The 21476-nt window shown below is 50.3% G+C and overlaps 1 protein-coding gene across 2 annotated transcripts in view; it reads left to right on the top strand.

Moving 5' to 3' along the window:
• VAC14 (Vac14, PIKFYVE complex component) overlaps positions 1-20634 on the top strand; it is a 267959-nt gene extending 247325 nt beyond the window's left edge. For both annotated transcript variants that reach the window (XM_019505828.1, XM_019505829.1), the window contains 3 exons: positions 2524-2603; positions 11059-11209; positions 19699-20634. In XM_019505828.1, the coding sequence (XP_019361373.1) occupies positions 2524-2603; positions 11059-11209; positions 19699-19861 (394 nt within the window). In that variant the 3' untranslated portion in view covers positions 19862-20634. The remainder of the gene's footprint in view (positions 1-2523; positions 2604-11058; positions 11210-19698) is intronic.
• The last annotated feature ends 842 nt before the right edge of the window (positions 20635-21476 follow it).

The following is a 21476-nucleotide window of genomic DNA, read 5'->3' as shown; positions in this document are numbered from 1 at the left end:
TGGTCCCAGGCCAGAAGCCCCTGCTGGAGCTACTGGCTTGAGCAGGGTGGGCCCTACTGTTATGGGAGCCTGCTGGGCTTCCCCTGGGTCCTGCTGTCCTTGGCTCCTGTCATTTTTGACCAGAATGAAGGGCAGATAAATATTAATTTTCTAAATTTTTTAGGGGCCCTGCAGGCCGGATAGAATGGCCTCGCGGGCCATATTTTGCCCACCCCTGGTATACATTCTTTGAGAGTCCAGGGCTTGCCCATGCACATGATCAAGCAATAATTGCTGGTTGCACAGCTGGAAAAGCCTCTTCTACACCAGCCCTGGCTCCCTGCTGCAGCCATCTGTTACCTAAGGAATCCTCCTTGCCAAGGGACCATAATTAAAGGAGGTGGACACATTTCCTGGACACAGTCCAGATATCTTTTCTTTGCATAATGTTTTGTGAGTGTAAAGAGAGGAAAGCCCAGTGCAGAACGCTGACCCTTCTTTGCCAGCAAGGAGTTGGGTGAGCCTCCTTATCAACTCCTCCCTCTGAGAAGATAAGGACTCCATGTTTACACATAGCCCTGTGCCAAAGAGGGACTCTCCTTTCCTTTCAGCTGTCAGGGGCCCTGGGTTCTCTTAAGTTGGGGGCACTTCACACAGTTTCTGTTTGTATTTTTAAAGCTCAGCCATTGGGCCATGTGGAAGAAGGGTTGAGGAGGGAGTTGCAGGCCCCAGGCCCCTTCCTCTGCTCAGTGAACGGCTGGGAGCACTGTGCCCAGCCAACTGCTGTCAGCTGACCGTCCCCCCCTCCACTTCAGCCTCATGAGCTGCAGCTCAGTTGCTGCTGCTGTTTGTATTGCTATTTATAGCTCTGTTCCAGGCCCTGTTGTGCTAGGCAGGATAAAAAGTAGGAAGCCTCAGTCCCTGCTGGGAGGAGCTCTCTCTGAGATACTGTTGCCATCAACATAGTACCAAGTATTTCATGTATTTCTGGTGGCAATAGAGATACTATCAAATACAGCAAAGCAGCCTTTCAGTCTGTGTAGCTCTGCCTGGGCTCCAGACGTAGTCTGGTTACAGCATGGTTACAACCCAACCATGTTAGAACATGAGGTTCACCCCAATCTTGTGTGGATGGAAAAAAAATATTGTCCCAGTTGGATCAGGCATGTGTTCAAGCAAGGCTATAACTGCAGCACCAGTGGAGCCAAGCAGCCCTTGGGGACTGTTCTGCTGCTTTTGTTTTATTTTTACCTTCCACTCAAGTACAGGAGGCGAGCAAATAGTCGTCTCCCTTCCCGGTGACCCTCTAGCTCCCCTTGGCCAGAGCTTAGCCTTGGTCACTAGCGTAACGTGAGGTATGTTGTTTTTTGTTTTGTTGGTTTTTTGTTTTGTTTTGGTTTGGTTGGATTTTTTTGGGCGGGGGAGGAGTTCTGTGCTGGTTCCTCTGTTTGCCTCCTTCTAGTGTCTTAGGAATGGTTCCTTGTTTAGCAAGTCCTGGGAGGAGGCAACGGCTGAAGCTTTGCTGGAAAGGCTGAGACCAGTTCTCTGCGGTTCTCCAGTGGTTCCATTGACATCACTATTTAGGTTTGAATGTAATGATTATTTCCACGTGCCAGCAAAATATGAAACTCCCTAAGTGTATTTCCATAAGCACAAGCTTAATAATCTAAATTACCCTCTCTAATGCACTTCAAAGTTTATCTTAGGTGCTAAGAACACTTTGGATCAGTGCAATAAGAGCACTGTACACTCCCAAAGGTCAGCTGTGTATAAAATCACTCTAAACCATTTTGCTTTTTTTTCACATAGAGTTGCTTGCATTGATATACCTGGCCTGGATTTTATAAGGCTGCTGCTGTCTTAAAGGGCAACCTGACTTTCCCCCATCTTCGACTGCTGGGGTATTGGAGAGTTGCTCAGCCTGAAGAGCTGATGCTCCACGTCCCCTTCCACCCTGCCTCAACCTTGTCACTGAGTCACTGCTAGAGTGTTTAAATATTTCACTGGTGAGATTTTCCTCAGCTTCCTGTAGGAGCCAGCTGTTTACTAGGTGCTGATACAGGTAAAGAGGAAGAGACTAGAATTGGTGTTGAAAGTGTCCCAGGCTTGTGCTGAGTAGAAACCTGAACAAGCTCTAATGGGGATTTTGGAGTCACATTCTGTCCCTTCACTAACACTTTGGAAGAGAACAATCAGAGGCCAAAGCAGAGTGCAGCAGAAGAGGCTCCAGAATAGCACCTTAATTAATGCACTTACCCTCTGCTGGGCAGCTGCCTGTGCAGGTATGGGAGACGTAGAGGATGCAGCATTTGGGGGTCTCCTGTGCTGCCCAGTTCCTTCTGGAAGGCAAGCCCTGATGTGTAGTGCCAACTGGGCAATAACTGATCCTATCCAAAAGAGGAAGGGGGAAGCTGAAAGAGTTGCCAGCACATGAGTTCTGTTGCTGCAAAAGGCCTCTTCTGGGCTACCTGAACTGTGGCCAGCACATACCATGGCTACACCCTTCCCCTAAAAAAGAGAAATGTCCTTAACCAACACCTCCAGTGGAGACCTGGAAGTCACAGTGGATTTCCTCACAGAAGTAGACAAGCTGGTACAGCTCATTGAATGTCCAATTTTCACATGTAAGCATCAACTGTAGCCTTTTCAAACCTTGAGGGGGGGAGGGTTCCAAAGTTTGCTTTGCAATCCTGGTGTGGGGAGGTATGCATGCGTGCACTGGGGGAAGGATGCAGAGTACATACATGGTGTGTCCGCGCATTCATGCACTCTGGGCATGTCCCTCCCCGCTCCTTCATCACAAGTGGCAGCACTGCACAAATAAATAGAGCAGAAGTTATGAGACTTTTTGCTGTGAGCTGTGCAAGACCTCCAGTAGAACTGCCCATCAGGACATGCTGGGTAGCTGCAGAGAAGGGAGCACATGCTGAATATAGGTTAACAGTCCCAATACCGTTTGCTCTAAACAAAGAGGGCAGAGGCACCAAATTGGAGCAAACCACTTGGATGCTTTTGTGCAGTTACCATAGTCTGTGATGCTGCTCAAGGCAATGACATTGTGTCATTGGTAGCTGCATAGGAGTATGAAGATAATGAATATATAAACTCACTGTGTTATAATGGTGTGGTAGTTTGTTGCAGTTAAGACTAGGAGTCACTTACTGGTTAAAAGACTTGTTCTAAATGCTTGAAGACAAATATTACAGCTCAGTCTTGAAGTTTGTTGTGCTCCGAGAGGGCGTAAGATGAGACTGCTTGCTGCTTCTAATTTTTAGGTTGCTTAAACAAGGATTCCTGATATATAGCCCCCTTTAAAACAGCACAAAAGAGAATTTTCCAAAATTGCCTGATTCTGAAGCATCTCTGCTCACACTTGAGACTCAAACTGTGGTTCTGATCCTCCCAACATTAATCTCCACAGCTGAGGATTTATCTTAACCTAATGCACAGAGCCCACTGCCCCCTTCTTGAGGGTGATGGAGTTTAGTTTGAAGTTACTCAGGGATATGTTTACAGCTCTGGGTCATTGCATCAGTAATGTGTGCCAAAGAGAATGAAATGTTTGTGGAGGTAGACTATGGTTCTGTTGAGCCAGAGGGTTTTCTGGGCATTATATTGTTACAGTGAAAGAGTGGCTCAGTGAGACATGCTATAGTAATTGAACCTGAGAGATGTCCGTGTGTTGCAACTTGAACTCTGCCTTTAGCAGCTTTCATGGAATGTGTACTATGCATGCTCCTTGCTCTCTGCCTGCTGGCTGCAGGGGCTTCTATGGGAAATTTTGCCCAGAGACCAAAAGTTCTGGCTTAAAAATTATTTTAAAGGGCTCTGAAATCCATATGCAGATGATGATCTCCAAGAAATTAAATGTCAAAAATCAAAATTCATTTAAGAAAGATGAAAGACTGCAGCAGGCAGTTCCATCTTGATGAGTGGGACTGCATTTGATCAAAGGAAAGTAGGTCCCCAGGTCATCTGTTTCAAAGGTTCTTGGTACATAGCCTTTACAATATGGCCTGTTTGGTAGCATTTCTATTTTCAAAAGTTCCTTTTTGCTGCAGAGCTAAGGAAGGCAAGTGTTTGAGGGGGAGGAATTTGGGGGCAGTGTTGCAAAAGGAGTGTGGGGATTGGGAGGTTGCAAGCTCTGCCCAGTTACCAGCCTTTACATTTTTGGGGTCCCGCAGGCAGTGACCTACACTAGTGAAAGGGACTGTTCAAACACTCTTCACAAACCTAGTCTGACTAGAGCTTTGACAGAGACATGGGTTTCTAAAATGGTTGTTTTTCCTCTGAAATGTCAGTGACTGAAGCATCACCCTCCAGAAAGCACACTTGCTCTGGGAGCTCAAAAATACTAATGGAGCAGAATCATAAGGGGAAAAGGTTGGGCACCTTCCCTTCCCTTCCCTTCCTCCCTGAGGGGAAGAGCAGCTTTCAACGTTCTCCATGAAGCCAAGGTGGGAAACTCTTGGACTCACCTTCCCAGGGCACTGCATTCTCCGCAGAGGCCAGGAGCGTGGTTTCATATTTCTGTACTGTTGCTTTTGGCTGTTGAACACAGCAATCCAAGGCAGGAGAAGAGAGTCCAGTCAGCATGTTCTGGTTGGTGGAGCCACAAGAAAAAGGACTGAACAGTGTAGTTGGAGAGTTTGCCCAGCTGAGGTGCAGGAGAGTAGAACCTCAGTGGAGTCCATGTTATCGGTGCCAGGGCTGTCTGCCGTCTCAGGCCTCTGGGGTTTCCTCACTCTGTCAGCACAGTTACTTTCATCAGGAAAGGAGCAGCTGCCTGGATTCCTGCTTTCCCAGGCTGAACATGTTGTGTTGGACCACAGTTGGTGTTGCACTGTATTTATTTCCTTTTGTTTGGGATTTTTTTCTCTCAACATTGATGTAAAATCCTGTTATAATTAACCAGCAGAATCACTGGACCAAGTAAAAATTCACTCTTCTGTGTTTGTGGGTGCCAGCATGTCCTGCCTTGGGGCAGTGTACTCCTAGGGTGTAATCTGCGATCCTGGTATGAACGCCCAGCTTTTGGCCCACACTGTCCTTAGTATGGTAGGTAGTCCAGGCAGGAAGTGAACTGGTTTTCTTCTCATGGCTTCTTGATATGCTACGTCTTTGATACGCTACGTCCCGGCTCTTATCCTGAGGGTCGCACAGTGTTCAAACACTATGTCGGGGTCATTTCAGCTACAGCTTTACTACAGCCACATCTGGCATGTGGTACAGTGTGAAGGATGAGCACCTGTTCTGTGACTTATGAGTCCCACGTGTGACCTGGTTATTGGGATGTTTATGGTATGAACACGTTGGTTTAGCTGAATAGGAGGGCTGTTGGAAAGTTAAGTCAGAAATGAAACAATGACTCAGGACAAGATAACTCCAACTAAACACTTCGGGACAGTTGAAACCAGGCCTGAGCTCTTAACACCTTCTGGACTCCTTCCAGCTTATACAAGCTTTTTTTCCTGGGAATGAACCGATTTAAAGGACTATAAGCAGTTAAGTCTCCCCTTATCTAGGGGCTCAACATTTGAAGGGGAACAGAGGAATCCCTAGATCCTCTTGGATTTGGGGAAGGCACACGCCTGTTGCGAAGACTGGTCATTGCTCATTGCTGGCTCCTAAAGAGAAGACCAGCAGGTGCCCAGTTGCACTTACTGGCTGAGCATAGTTGATCCCTAAAGTGTGTGGGACTAAATCCATGTAGCGGATTACCCCAGGAAAGGTAAATATATGCCAGGCATGTCTTAAAGTGGCTGGTAATACTACACAGCCATCCAGGACATATGTAGGGATACACCATATTCAGCTGAACCTGTGTGTTTGGGGGTGGGGAATGGGGAGAGAGTTAGCAGGGATAGGATATTAGTTACCCCATGTGGCATTTGGCCAGGACACCAGTTTCAGCACCACCTGCTGTCACAAAATGAGCCTGGGGATCTTTTATGACCACCAGTGAGTGGCAAAAGAATAATGGCACAGGGGTGAAGTCCAGATGGTTTCTCAGGGATTGGCCAGGCAGTGAGATCTGTTGGACTGGGAGTTCTCCCAGGGGCTGTGCTGTCAGCCCCATTGACAGCTAGGCAGCATAGGATCATTCCCAGCAGTCCTCACTTTTAAGTGCTCAGGATGTATGTTTCAGTTCTGACCCAAAAGATGGCACCTCCAGCAAAATGTGCTTTTTGGGTCATTGGCTCCCTCTGCCTGAGTCAAGTGCGCTGCTTCCTATAGCCAGTTGCTGTTCCATGAAGGTTTCCCATTTGCGTTGTGACCCAGCCTAATGTGACTTGACTTCCAGGTTGTGTTGTGCCCTCAACACAAGGTGACATGCCTACAAGGCATTTCTCTGTAACAGCCTCACTGGGGCATGGTCTCTTTCCTAGTAACATACCTGGAGTCATAGCAATATTCAGTTTCCATATAAGAGATGGGGCCTTGATTTATACGCTTCTCACAGCCACTGCCAAAACCACGGCTTGTCAGACACTGTCAGGCAGTGACATCAACTCATCACTCGCATCCCCTCAGATTGGGCCTCAATCCCCAGAGGTGCATAGAGGCACAGGCTCTGCTTTGCCCTTGGCATCTCTCACCAGCAGGCACTTGTTTGGAACACTCCCCCCAGTGATTCATAGCAGGCTGCTCTGCATGTCGTTGCTGTGCTACAGCACAGTCTGCTCCTTTGCTCTCCCCTCCGCAGTTCCATTTGGCCTTACTCTTGCCTGGAGCTGAGAGACAGGTCAGCAATATTGGCAGGTTCCAGGAGAGGTTTGCAGCAGGTGCTTTTCTTATGCATATGTTCTTGGTGCCATGAGGTAGAGTGGCCTGACACAAGTTATGTACCATGCATGATGAGAATGAAGGATTGCCAGTCCCAAAGGGCTTAGCCTGCTCCCATGCCTTATGCCTTACTGCGTGTGTCCATAGGCTGCTAATACTGAGACATTTGCCAAGTGCCAGTGAATCTGCTTCTTTCTGAAGTAGCCCTTGAACCTTCATTGCCCTGTGCCATGTTGCATTCAGTGAACTCCTTATGGTGATCTGGACCTTCTCATGCCAGCTGGCACCAGGCAAGATTCCCTCTCTTCTGGTGTAGGAGTTGCTTTGTGTTTTGCTCCCATATCTCCTCTCCTCAAGAAGCAGATAGATTCCAGCTCTAAGTTCTGCTTAAGCTCTCTGGTGCAGCTAATGGGTTGTGATCGTGGCAAGTGAATTCACCTACTTTCTGCCCAGAGCCTAGATGTCCTTGGGACAGCAGGATGCTTCTTGTCACCTTTTCTGAATAGCTGGGATTGGGCAGGAGTCAGAGGTGAGGGGTGTGAAGATCTGTGGGAGTTCAGGAGGCTGCATGGCTATGCCACATATTGCTCCACCCAAGTATGGGTCTGGGACTTGAAATATGCTTACTTCATGCCCTGTTATTAGAGGCAAGCTTGCCTAGTGTGTACTGAGCTCTTCAAGTACATGACACAGGCATTTAACCAGTGAGAATTCCTGTCCCAGTCTTGGATTTCCTTCTAAAAGATTGTGGGGCTGGGCAAGATCAATCTTCTTTATCCCATTGTCTCTGCACAGCAAAGACAAATTTTTATTTGCAACATCCCAGCCTGTTGTCATGGAAATCACTCTAATTGTATGAGTTCAGGACTGCAGTTCCCTAGCCAGGCATAGAGTGGAGTGGAGTGGAGTGGAGGGGAGGGGAGGGGAGGGGAGATAGGGGAGGAGTCAGGAGGGAGAAATAACTTGGCTGCATTAATTAAAGGGCTGCCATCCTACTTGGGAAATGCATGTGTGCACATCACAAAGCCCTTCCCCTCCCTGCAGCAGAGATGAAACTGCTGGTACTGCCTAAATTCTGGGGGCAGCAGGTGGATGCTGCTGATCCTCTGACATCAGCTCAGCAAAACCGATGGGAAACCAGTTAACATCAGGCATGTCAGCTGGGCCAGGGAGTTGTGCAATGGATGAACTAAGGACGGGAAATGCCCAGGTTTGCTGTGGGAAGAAAAGAGACTTTCCGTCTCTCTTACCTACCTTTTGATCCCTGTTCATAAAGTGATAGTGCGCAGTTTCCTCCAGCTTTTCCAGAGCCCAGTGCACGTGAACATTAGCAACTTTTGAGCTGGCCAACCTGAGGACTGCCTGTTTCCAGAAGGCAAAGAAGTTCTTGCCCTAGTTCTGAATCCTTCTGAAAGGGAGTCTTGTTGGTATTGGAAGGTGGTGAGGCACATGTGGCAGATGAGATTTTCCAACCAGAGATCTCTGCATTGCAAAGATGTGTTGGTATCTGGTCCCCATTTCACAAATGAGGGAGTTCAAAATGCTGAGAGGGCCAGTGCACTTGAGGAGCCAGAGTAAAACCAGCTAGAATGCTGCAAACACCAGTGTTCAAGAACAAGGGATCTGTCTACAACACCTCAGGCCATGCTAAGAAGTGCTGCTGTGAAAACGTGCTCCCCACCCTTCCTTGTGTGGCTTTGTTCCATGTGCACAACTGCGGAAATTTCAGCATGTCCAATTTTTGCCCCGTGAGGCCAGGTACTGCTGTGTCTCTGGCACCTTAATTAGAACAGTGGCTACGTTACACTCAGTGTATGTAGAATGAGAGCAAATGAGCAGGGTGTGTTCCAGTGGCAGGGCTCAGAGTACAGTCTGATTCAGTGTTGACATCTTCAGGTCCCCTGACTTTTAATACATAGTAGGCATGTGAACACGATTTGGCTGACAGAGCACTATCCCCTTCCTGTCTGTAGTTTTGAACTATAGGCCAGCTTGCCCAACAACACTAAGGACAGTAAAGCAAGCCAGTGTACATGAAGAGAGTTAGAAATGGCAACTTCAGGGAACTGCCCAGCACCTGATTTCTTTTTCACACTGCTGCTGCTGTGTATGGCTGTCTTAGAGTTGTGCAGGTTGTGTTGTGTAGTATCGGTCAATGTTCTGAAGGTCTGTGCCATGTTTACTGCCAGCCATGGTTTTGGTGTAGACTTAGAGGCATTTGCTGTTCCAGAAGGACCGCACTGATGGTACAAACCATATAGCCCTCTGCAGTAACCCTGCACTTGACCAGGGCTGCAGATGATGGTGGTAATTCTGGCAGGGACTGCTTGCCTTCTGCACATTATGTGCTGTTTCTTTTCAGTGTTCACTGTTCAGGGGGCTTGAGGTGCAGCTAATCTGAAAAGCAATACTTTAGATGGCATCATGTGTAGCTCCATGTCTGTGACATTGCACAGACTCCAAATCCAATATGCTTAGCCCAGAAGAAAGGAGCTGCCTTTTCCTAACTGTCAGAGCTATGGTTTCCACCTATGATCTGAGTGTCAAGATCATGAGTTCATGGTCTCAGTGCATTGTCCATAGCTGTAATCTGCTTCCTTTTGTCACGTGCAGTTGTAATCTTACAGCTGGAACCTGGCAGATGGTTTCCCTTTGATCCCCATGGAAGATGAGCTTGCTAAACTACTGACTCTTTGAATGCAGTGAGATGCAGAAAGGTGCCATTTTTACACAGTCTTTTTGCAGAACACAACCATACCTCAAACCGTGGGCAGTCTTGCTCATAAGGCAGTGAAGGAGTATGTATTTGGTCAGGAAAGGGAACCTATCCGGGATGCTGGAGTCTGCTGTCAATGGCCAGTTTCCTCCAAGGCAGTGTCTTCAGAAGGGGGTTGCCTGTTTGTCCTTCTGTCTCGGTAGGTTGGGTGCTGGATGAGAGGGCACCCCTGAGGGTCATGCTTCACTGCCTTTTATCCCTTCTCTGGCAGACTTGTGAGATCCCCAGCATCATCTTGGCTGTCCGGTCCAGAGGTCGCTGTCCTGCGTGGGTCTTGAGTAGTGCATGACAGCTGTCAGTCATGGTTACTAGGGTTTCACCTGATGGTGCAGTTTTGGGAGTCCACCCTTGACTTATTGTGACTGTGTTGTTGCAGGTTTCAGGTGACTTGATTATCTTAAAATGTCTTGTAGAATAGAGTTTTGTAATGGTAAGTTCCTCTGGCTAGGTTATTGTCAATTCACAGCCAGAGGCTCTTGCTTTGCCATTCAGTTATCTACTGATTCATACTCACATTCACTCAGGGGGACCAGCCCAATTCAGCAATACAATTCCAGTGATTACAATTCCAGTGCATTCTTATAATAATAATTTTAGTAATACAAGGTATGACTTACTTTAAAGAACACATTCATTAAAAGATATAAAACATAAAGATGAAACAGATGAAATATAAAAAGAAATATACCTTAATTAATAAATGCAAATGTGAGGTAGTGAGAATTAATGGCCACTGGGGACAATAAGTGAGTTAGGTTAGATGCAGTAGACTGATTTAGCATAAACTTTAGACCAATATGGGAAGTTTGCTTTGGGAAATAGGTTTTAATCAAAGGGAGAATGTGTTCACCAGGATATATTTACAGTCATGCTTTCAACGCACCTTGGCTTTTCTTATCTCTTACAGGCTTTTTTTTAAATGGATATTTTAGTTCTTTTTTCTGTAGTGACACTTAGATCAGTTGATATGTAGTGATTTGTAGGTTTCTCCTACAGAAAGCCACTTCAGCTTTCTGGCTTGCTCCAAACTTTGCCACACCCATGCAATGAGTGTGCTAGGTCTCTGCCAGTACTTAGAAGGAAAAATAAATGCACAAAATTGGGCAGGGGGTATAGGCAAGAAGGGGCTTCTTGTTACAGAAGCACCACATCACGGTAGAGGCAAGTCGGTAGAGCAGGCAGCCTGGTGGCATTGTGACTGCCTCTTAAGATGTCAGAAGAAGAAGCCTGCCCAGTCACTGCCTGCATGCTGAAGCTACAATCAGGAGTCTCAGGAGTAGAGAATAATGGGTATTCCCTCTGGAAATTGAACTGGCAGAGTTCCTCTTTTAGAGTTACCTTGATGGAAGCAGGTCCACGGCGCTAGTGCAGTGTGGCCTTGGACCTATTGGCAAATGTTGGTAAAGAAGTTCCCAGTCGCTGTCTGGACCTAGCAGATTGGTAGCAAAGGCTCTGGGTACTGTATGGAATATAAGTGCTGTTTCATATCCTTTGCACACTTGTCTATTTGGCTACAGATCTTCGCCTGCAGCTGCTGGATGTGAAAAATAATCCCTACCTGATCAAGGCTCTTTATGGGCTGCTGATGCTGCTGCCCCAGAGCAGTGCCTTCCAGCTCCTCTCCCACCGCCTGCAGTGTGTGCCCAACCCTGAGCTCATGCAGACCACGTAAGTAGTGTGCTAGTCTGGCTCCACAGCTCCATGGGGTGCAGGTGGGAGGGAGCCATTCTGCTGCTCTTCATATGGAGGAGAGATTACTTTGGGGGGAGATTACCCCCTAGAGCACAATTTAGCTTGTACTGGTTAGATGGCAAGAGGTGTGGGCAGAAGAGTTTAGCTGTGGATGGCAGCTCTGACAAGTCATTGGGCAGTCAGGGTTCCTGTGCCTTTTGACACGCTCTGCATCCAGGGAGCATAGTATGCCAGTTACGTGTGTACAGGCATGCTCAGCTCCTGTTTATGATGCATAACGACTGTTCCAAGCCAGGTGTGGGGCTGGGCTTGAGAGGTGACAGATCCTCTCCAGCCCTCACTGGTGAGTGGGGTGTCCAGGCTGAGGGCCCCCCTTGAGCTGCAGCCACGATCACAGCTGCCCACTGGGGCTTGATGCATCTTCCTCGCCCTGCATCGTGGAGCGCACACTCTGGTTTTGTCTATATTTGGTAACCCTGGGAGGGCTGTGCCTCATCCACAGGCATTTGGCATCTGGGATGGAAAATTTCACTTGTGGGGTCGCCATGGAAACGAGCAGAGCCATGGAGAAGGTTTATACTGAACAGAGAAGATGCAGCTCCTGTCAGCTGCCACGGGCTGCTTGGAGCCTCTCCCGCAGGCCCATTAAGCTGGGCTCCCTGCAGGAAGCTGGCCTTATGCATGCCAGCATTAGGCTCCACGGGCAGCGCTTCATCCTCCTTAGTTGCCTGGTTGTGGGAGCCACTTTGGCTCCCCAGTGTACTCACTGAGGATGGCACCTGCTAGCTTGCCAGTCTTTTGCATCCAGGCTCACCCATCTGAGCACTTGTCCTGTGGGAGCCTTGATTAGGAGCCAGTTAGTGCCACCCTTAGCTACTTAGCCTCTTCTTTCCTGCCCTTCTCCCTCTTCCCTCTCCTGCCCACCACACTTCCTCCCAGCAAATGCACCTGCCTTTGGTTCCACAAGAGCTCGGAGCGGATATGCATAATGTTCCTCTGTGGCTTTCCTGTCTGAGATTTACAGAGGCACTGCTCCAGGCAGGTGTTTGAGGAGTCGGTCGTGCAGGTGGGATTGGAAGGCTGCTTTGTGGAACTTTGCCTGAAAGCTCTGGACAGGCAGTTGGCTGGGCTGTTGTAGGTGCCATAGGGCTCGTTTTGTTGATGACCCACCACCTGCCTGCCCATTGATGACCTGACCTGTTCTGTCCTGCTACAGGCAGCAGGCTTTCCACAGCACCCTGTGCCTCTGGGAGTGGGGGGCGCACACAGGGAGGGTGTGGCTGTCCCCAAAGGATAGAGGCTGGCAATCTTCAGGGAAGAGCTAGAGACCAGGGCTTTTCTTGTTGCTCTGTTTTTCAGGCACATAAAAGGTGATGGGGAGCAGTCTGCTATGCCTAGGCTATAGACAGGAGGGAGAGGAGCCAGTGGTGAGTCCTGTCCTGGAAAGATGAAGGTTGTGATGCTGGCTGTAGGTGAAGGGGGAACTAGAGTAATGTGGACAGCCCTCAATAAGCAGTGTATGGAAATGGGTAGGAACCAGCCCTCCCTCCCTCCCAGTCTGGTGCCGTTGTTTGGACATTCTCCATCAGGGGGCGAAATCCCTGGAGCAGATTGTGCTCAGCAGAGCCAAGATGGAAGGCATGCAGGTCAGGCAAACCTTCCTGGGAAAGGGAACTATCACATGCCTGGAGACCCTAGCAGGTACTCAGGGCTTTTTGTTCTCCTAAAACTGCCAGGAAATGAGATTTCCTGCCTCAACTTCTCTTGGCAACTTTGAGATGCTTCTTACAAAAGTACCTCCATCCCAGGGCAGGTCAGCAATACACTCTTGGTCGAAGAGCAGCTCCCATAGCCCAGACAAATAAGTAGGGAAGGCAACTCCCCACAAGAGACATATCCCTCCTCTGATGAGCTATGAAAAGAGTTAGTTCCAAGATGTGCAGCTTTTGAAAACCCAGCAGCCCAACTCCTTCCCTTTTAACTAGTCCCCATGGCTGGCTTTTATCCAGTCTTCCTGCTCCCCAACACGTGTGCTCAGGACCACATGCCTCTGCGTGCAGTCAGCACTTTGAGCAGCCTGACGTTTTATTCTGATGGTTTTGAGCACTCTTTTATTCACATTTTCCTATTTTTTTTCCCTTGCTTTTGCCCCTGACTGCCAGGTTTTGGGAGCAGTGAAGCTGTCAGACAGCCTGAGCATCTGATTAACTGTGACCTACATTCCATTAAACATCAGAGCCTGCTTTCAGAACAGGCGAAAGCAAGCTGCCCCTCCCTGGGGAAGTCAGCTGGGCCCAGAGCAAGCCATGGAGGGGAAAGGTGTTAGCCTAGAGGAATCTCAAGGTTTCTTTCCCCCCACACCCCCCTGCCACCTCCCAAAGCAGCATGTCTTTTTTGTTTATGTTTTCCTATGGACCAGATCATGGGTTTAAGTTTCTTAGCTGAGAGGACTGCTGCCATTGTTCCCGGTTTCCCAGTCCATCATGCAGCCTTAGGTTAATCCTTTAATCTAAGGGTGGGGGTCGGCACAGTAAAGAGCCACTTCCCTTCTCCCTGTGCGTATCACAGCAACGCCTTCCCTGCATGAGAGCACCATGGCCTGGATAGACCACACAAAGCCTGAGGGGAAATGGAGGCATGGGTGAAGTGATTCACTGAACTGTCACCTGCTGCAGTGCAGAGTCTGCCTCCATCTCAACTTTGTAGCTGCCATTCTGTCCTCCACAAAGAAACTCAGCCTGGGTGCTTCACTCGCCTTGCCTCAGCCTGCAAATGGTGTGCCTAGGAATCCGGGGCAACAAGCACCATTTGCTCACCTCTTGCTTGTTTGCTTCATGGACCTGCCTCCTTGCTGGGCACCCTCTGTGGCTGGGGGAGTACATGCCAGCCCTTCATAAACCAGGCATAAACCTTCATAAACTAGGCTTTGCTCTCCGTGTCAGAGGAGTTGCGAGTTCTGGTTGTTTCTCGGCAGGCAGCCCTGCCAGCCAAGTTAACTGCATCCCATTTACAGCCACAGAACCCAACTAGCATGTTCTAGCACTGCCAAGGACACGGTGATAACCCTGATTTAAAATACAATGGCCACAGCTGACAGACCGTTGTACCTGGCAACCTGGTCATACAGAGTCCTGCTAGTGCAGGGGCGGGCAATTATTTTGGGCAGAGGGCTGCTTACTGAGTTTTGGCAAGCCATCAAGGGCCACATGACAGGCAGCCCAGGGCAGATAAAAAATTTGGAAAATTAATATTAAGGGGCCCTGCGGGCTAGATAGAATGGCCTAGTGGGCCGCATCCAGCTCTCAGGCTGCATTTTGCCCACCCCTGTGCTAGTGGCACCACCTTATCTGACCCAGTCTAGATGGGCCCCTGGGTGGGTCCAGTTATCTGCAGCAGAACTAAGTGGCTTTGTCCCACTGATTGCCCCTGTGAAAGAGGAAAGGAGAGTCATTGGGGTCCCTGGAACATTAGTCACTTCCTCAGCAGGAGGGAGCAGTGCTCATATGCAGTGAACTCAGTGCTGTCCTTGTAGCCCTCTTCTAACACAGCTCAGTGATCCATGAAGAAGGACCAGGAGGAAAGGCTGCCACCCCTTTCCATTTTCCCCTGTAAACAGGAAGGAGATTCTTTCAGCAGAGTCTGATTCAGCAGGAGAATTGTACAGCTGAAGCTGCTCAGTTCTGGCTGTCTGAGCTGTTGAGACGTGTTCTCTGCTTCTGTCAGCAGTGTAGTGGGAAGCAGGGGGGTGCTTTGGTGACCATGGTGTTAAAACTTCAGAGCTGGGGGAGCAAGAAGACTGTTTCTTCTTGTCCTTCCAAGATCATCAGAGCTAAGCCAGTTTGCATTGCTCATGCCTCATCTTTCCTCCCCCAAGGCCTTTAAATCACCTTTCCATGGTTTTTACTGAACCACCAAATATATAGGCAGGCCTCTCCTGTGAATATCTAGGCCAGGGAAAACTTGTCCTCCTGCTAGTGCCTCCAAACTGTGGCTCCTGCTGCTCCCTCCCTATTCTGGAATGGACTTTCTAGGGGTGGAAAGCAGAATTTTAGACACCAAAGCTAGTAAGGGGTGGGAGAGAGCCTGCCAAACACTGTTCTGCAGTTTGGCTCCTAATCCTGGTTAATCCCAAGGAAACAAACTGTCTTTGTGATCTGGCCAATCCAAGCTGAAAATAAACCTACAGGAAGAATCCTGGCAGAGGCAAAATGGAGTCTGTGAAAGAGCCAGGGGGATGGGGTTGTTTGGGGTTGTGGGGAAGTTACAGTGTTTGTTTTCTTGCCTGAAAAAGCATTATCTTAAATACTGATTTATTAATTCCTCTTATATATTCCTTTCTGGGGCTGACCATGCTTTGCGCAAGGCAGGTCGTCATTTGACCATACGTTTCCATCCCTGCGGAAACCCTAGTCTACGTTTCTCTTTGTATGTGACATCCTTGTGTCACCCAAGGAAAGGGTTAGGTGTCCATGTACTTGTGGGGTTTCTCTACCTGTCCTGCCCCAGCCTCAGAGAGAGTTCCACAAAGCTGGAGAAGTCCTTCACAATGGTGTGGATGCTCCAGCTTTGCCTCTCTGGGCCTTTGTTTCAGAGCAGGGACTTCCCACCACGTTGCTAAGGAATCAGGTGGGTTTACACCCAGGCTGGTTTTTGTCTTGTGATTTTGAAGCTTCAGTACATATCTCACTGTCATGGCTTCCTGGAAGGGCATGAGTTTGTCCCTGGTGATCTCCTTTGCTTTGCTGCCACTGTGTCCTGATGTGTTGGTTAAATGCTGGTGGTTTCCACTAAGCTGTTAACCTGAGGGAGAAGACCTGAGTCAGGAATGGTAATGTGTGATGCAGATTGGAGGGGGAACAGTGTGCAAGGCTGGACACAAAGCCAGACAGGCTGAGGCTCTGTGAGAATCCTGCCCCCTGGCAGCATGGCCCGACTGCCTACTCCACAGCCCAAGCAACCTTGTCTCTTGCAGGGAGAGGCTTCTACCTCTCCCATGCTCTTAGTTGCTAGCTGTGGGGCACATGAATGTCCCACCATGCCCTAACATTTACTTGAGGCAGTGTCTCTAGCTAGGGTGTCTGGCTCTGAGCATCCTCGTGTTCCAAGATAGGTTTGTCTCCTTTTCCTGGCTTTCCTTGCATCCATCCTCCCACCACACTCCCCACCCCCCTGCTGTCACACCCAGCTGTCAGTCAAGATGGAGCCCTCCCTGGTGCTATGCAACAACAAGGCCCTCACATTTCCTCAGCGCCAGCCCAAGCTCCTGGCTCCAGTAGCAACCCCTTCCTCTGGCTTGGCCTGACCTCGCTGTGCAAGCAGGCCGTTCCTCCCACTGTCCCAGGGCACTGACCCACAGAGCAGCTGCCTGCTGCTCATTTGTCAGGGAGAGGCATTCGCAAACAGGAAATGCCTTGCAGCGCATACCCAAGCCAGGACACAGGCTCTCTCTCGCATACCCCAGGATTAGAACGGCAGCATGTTGCCAGAGGCTCACTGGCAGCCCCAGCCCAGGAGGGCACATGGGTAGCACGTGGGCTGACCAGGGTGGAGATGCCCAGCGAATGCGGCGCTGTCTGAGGCAGCCCAGGCCAGGCTTGTCAGAGCAGAGGAGCTGGAGGAAGTAACCAGCAGCCTGTGCCAGGGCCAGACCTGGTGTCTGTCAGTGCTGCCCTATGCTCCAGAGCTCTGTCCAGTAGGGCTGTGTGAAACAGCACTGTTCTGATTTGACTTCCGTTTTGACAATTCGACAAAACAGTTTCATTTTGTTTCAAAAGCACTGTTCCATTTCGTTTTGTCAAAACTGTTTTGCTGTTGCGATGTTTTGCCCATAGTTTATTATCGGGAAACACAAAATGCAGCTGGCAGGCAGATCAGGGGCTTGCCCACACCCCCAGGAGGGCTGCCGGGGCTGTGCTGGAGTCCTCCTAGAGGTGTGAGACCCCCGATCTGCCTGCCAGATGAGAGAAGCTGGGTGATGCTACCTGGGACCAGCACCCGGAAGATCGCTGCTGCCGCCAGTCCCAGGCAGCAGCACCTAGCTCCTCTCCTCTGGCAGGCAGATTAGGGGCTCGCCCACACCCCTGGGAGGGCTGCTGAGGCTGTGCTGGAGTCCTCCCGGGGGTGTTGGCCCCCAATCTGCTTGCCAGATGACAGACTGGCACGGGGCACAGCCCACACCCAGCACCAGGAAGATCGGTGCTGCTGCTGGCCCCAGTCAGCAGCACCTGGCTCCTGTCACCCAACAGGCAGATCGGGGGCACACACCTCCAGGAGGACTCTGGACTCCTGCCAGCTGAAAGGAGCTGGGTGCTGCTGCCTGGGACCAGCAGGGCCAGGGCAGATAAGCTCGTGCAGGGACCCAGTGCCCTGGTCCTGGGGTGGGAGAGGGTCCCCACACGAGCTGACCTGCCCTGGGCCCCGCACCCACCTGGAGCATGGTACAGCCACCTGACAGCATCACAGCTAACTGTTCACCTGAAAACTTGTGTTTTATTTCTGGGTGTATCATTTACATGTTTAGCTGAGTAACATCATCATCCTGTGCTGCAGTTTTCCTACATATAAAATGAAGGAGAAGAGGGAGTGACATTAGCTGCCTTTCCTTGTAAAGTTCTTGGAGATCTGCAGATGAGAAATGCAAAGAGCTGAAGCACCACTATAATGTGTGCAGGAACTAGAGCAGAGAGTCCTGGGGTGGGGGTAATTTGGGCTTGTGTGATGGTTAAAGTGCACCAGGTGTGCTACACAAACACTGTGATGGTGGTGCCACATGAGAACATGGCCTGGTCTTGCCAGTACAGGGCCAGGGCAGATCAGCTCATGCGGGAACCCCACCTCCCCTGCCCTGAGATCGGGGGGTGGGTCCCCGCATGAGCTGATCTGTACAGGCCCCATACCAGAGCTGGCGGTAGATCAGCTCATATGGGGACCCTCCCCCACCCTGGGGTCAGGCCAGTGGGTCTCTGCATGAGGTGATCTGCCCCAGGCAGCAGCACCCGCCTGCTGTCAGCCCACGGGCAGATTGGGGGCCCACCGGCACCCCCAGGAGGGCTGAGAGGGCTGTAGCAGAGTCCTCCCGGTGATGTAGGCAAGCTCCTGATTTGCCTGCCGGATGACAGGAGGCAGGTGCTGTCAGCTGGGACTGGCGCTGAAGCCAGTAAGCCTGGCTTCGACACTCGAAGCATTTTGAAACTTTCGAAACATTTGGCGTTCCCTTGTTCCATTTCACAGCTGTTTCAAAGGCTTTTGTTTCATTTTGATTGCGCTGTTTTGAGCTCAAAACACATTGAAACAGCTTCGAAATGAAATGCTGGGTGAAATTTTGCACAGCCCTACTGTCCAGCTGGCCAGGAGTGCCTCCCCTGTTCTTCTAGCTTGGAACCTCTGTGGAGCCAACCAAGCCAGGCCTTATTGGTGAGAGCCTTTGGAGGAGGCTCCTGTTCTCATGAGACTGAAGCAAACACTTAACCCCAGCTCTCAAGCAGGAGGGTACTAGTGTGTTTTGTTCCTCCACAAGCCCCATAGCACAAGAGGCTTTTCTTTGACTAATGGCTTCCTCTTAACCAGCTTCCTGTCAGCTGCGAGAGAGCAGCAAGGACCAGTGGGTAAAGCCCAAGCCTGGGAACACACAGTCACTGGGTAGTACCACTGACTTCAGACATGGCTTTAGCCAAAGCTTTTAGCCTGGCAGTTCCCCAGGAAGCAGGGTTCACTCCAGTCTGCCTCAGCTTCAGTGTTTATAAGGGGCTTGGAGAGCAAGCTGTGTCCCACAGCATAAGGCACATTCTGGCCTTGCATGTACCTGTTGGCACTGAGCATTACCCTAGGCAATACTCCAGCTCCTTCAGGTCCCCAGATAGCAGCCAGCACAGCCTGGACTAAGTTTCTAAAGCATCAGCCATCCACCCAACCTCCTGGGGCCTGGCATGGCCTGGAGTGGGAGTAGCTTGAATCCTCCTTGTTGATGGAGAAGCGCTGGCAGTGCCTTGAGCTATTGTCAGTGCAGGCAGTGCCCTCAGAGACAGGGCGTTCTCTGGCTTTCATGCTGAGGATTTGTTTCGTAAGAGCTGGGCTCACGGCAGACACTCCCCATATACTATACCCAGGAGCCATGTACTAGACTGGAGCAGCAGGCATGCTGTTGACCCTGCCTTTCCCACTCCTTCCCATATGCTTGTCTAGTTCATCAGGAGCAAGGATGGCAGGGCCAGGCCTCTGCCTAGGTACCTGGATGCCTCCTCTCTCTCCCCCATCCCCTGCTTCTGAGCTGCCATAAATCTGCATATACTTGTAATGCCCCTTTGGCCAGCAGCTGCCTTGTGAAGGGTGGGGCAGCTTTTCATGGTATAAAGCAGTGGCTGCCTGCCTTGGGAGCAGGTCCCCCTAGCCTCTTGCATTCCTGAGATGCTGCTTGTGGGGCCCTTTGGACATGAAAAATGCGCTCAGGTCTTTGCTTTCTCCCCCAGAGACAGCACTAAGATTGGCCATGGCTTCAAGAAATCACCGGCACCCAACATCGACTATGTGGAGCTGCTGCAGCACTTTGAGAAAGTCCAGAACAAGCACCTAGAAGTGCGGCACCAGCGAGCTGGCCGGGGGGAGCACCTGGACCAGAGGGTCATCCTCTGAGCGCCAAAGCCCTTGGCATGTGTGGAGACTGTAGCTTGGGGAGAGGCCAAGGCAGGGGGAGCCACAGGGACTTAGTGGCTGCAATGGATTCAGGATATGTGCTCCACTGGGGAGGGAGGACCAGGGCTGTTTGGAACACTCAGCTGGGGAAGGAACTCCACCAGCAATGCTTGCATGCAGGGCACTTCCCTGGAGAAATGCCTGCAAAGCCCAGGACTTCATCCCATGCAACCTTTCTCATTATCTCAAAACAAGCTTGTTGGGACCTGTTGGTAGGGAGGTGACTGGAGGAGCCACCCAATCCATCTACCCATCCTTGGACTTGTGCAACAGGGTGAGCTAGCTATTTGCCTTAATAATGCCTCCCCTGTGACAGTCAGCTGATGGCTTAGACTGGCCTTGCCAGTAAAGCCAGAGGGGAAATGCGTCAGAGGAATTTTCTGGTACCTCTTCATGAAGAAAAACAGGTCTCCATAGCTGGCTCCCTGGATCTTGCAGAGGAGCCTCTTCTGACCTCCCCAGGGCAGTGCCAGCAGCATCTAATTCTCCAGTGCTCCTGGCTCTCTGGATCCACATTCCTGTATGTGTGTCCCCCTAGCCCCCAGTGTAACTCCCCTCACTGCTGTGTGTATAGTGATGCAGCCTTAATTTATAGCTAACCTCAGAGCATTCTACATGTGTATATAGAGTCCATATCAGATTTCTAGCTTGAAAATAGATCTTTGCACCTACAAAAAAACCCTCCCCATATCAAAATAAAAGAATGGCGCAGAGTGCCTGCCTGGTGTGTACCTTTCCTTGGGAATCTCCATCACAGTCTGGGGACTTGGGCAGCCCTCTGGGCCCCATTTGACTTCAGTCCTGGGGACTGTGCAGAGCACTTGGCTCTACAGACCAAGCCCAATATCTGTGCCTCCTTTGTGTTCTGAGACCAGGTCCAAGTTTGCCATTTATTTCCCAGGCAAAGGGAAGCAATGCAGCCTTCCTTCCACATGGCCAGAGTCTGCCCTTTGCTCAGCATTTGAAATGCACTGAGAGGTCATAACTCAGCTCAGCACATGCCCCACCTAGTAAAGATCTGCTGAGAGTTCCCAGCCCCAGTGTAACTACTCAAAAGAGCCTTCACAATGGGGTAAACTGGCAAGAGGCTGGGGTATGTTTGACCCCCAGCTAGGACCCATAATGCCAGACTGGAACAACCCAAGGGATCTACTTGATCTGGTATCCTGCACCCAGTAGTAGCAGCATTCCTCAGGGAAGTCTCCCAGGCCCTCTCTCTACTGTTGGTCGGTTTGTAGTATGAAGCAGGAGGACTTCAGGCTTTGCTGTAGACATGTGCAGTGTGCCCAGATGTGCTCCCCAGGTGTGGGGGTAGCAGCTGGCCTTGAGGATCTGCTGTAGCTAGAGCCTTTGGCTGCACCAGACCAGGGCGCCAAGGGGGTTGAACCGTGACCCCATGTTCCCGGCTGGGAGATGGTCAATGCCCCTGCCCTGGAGCACCTGGAAGAAGGCCCCAGCCCCAGCTCCTGTGACTGCAAGGGAGTGCACAGAACAGAACTGGGGGCCAGTTTCAGGCAGACACAAGGAAGAATTTCTTTACTGTCCGAGCCCCCCA

This window comes from Gavialis gangeticus, unplaced genomic scaffold (genome assembly GCF_001723915.1).
Source record: "Gavialis gangeticus isolate Ggan-Ray unplaced genomic scaffold, GavGan_comp1, whole genome shotgun sequence".
NCBI lineage: Eukaryota > Metazoa > Chordata > Crocodylia > Gavialidae > Gavialis > Gavialis gangeticus.
This window is presented reverse-complemented; position numbering and strand designations above follow the sequence as displayed.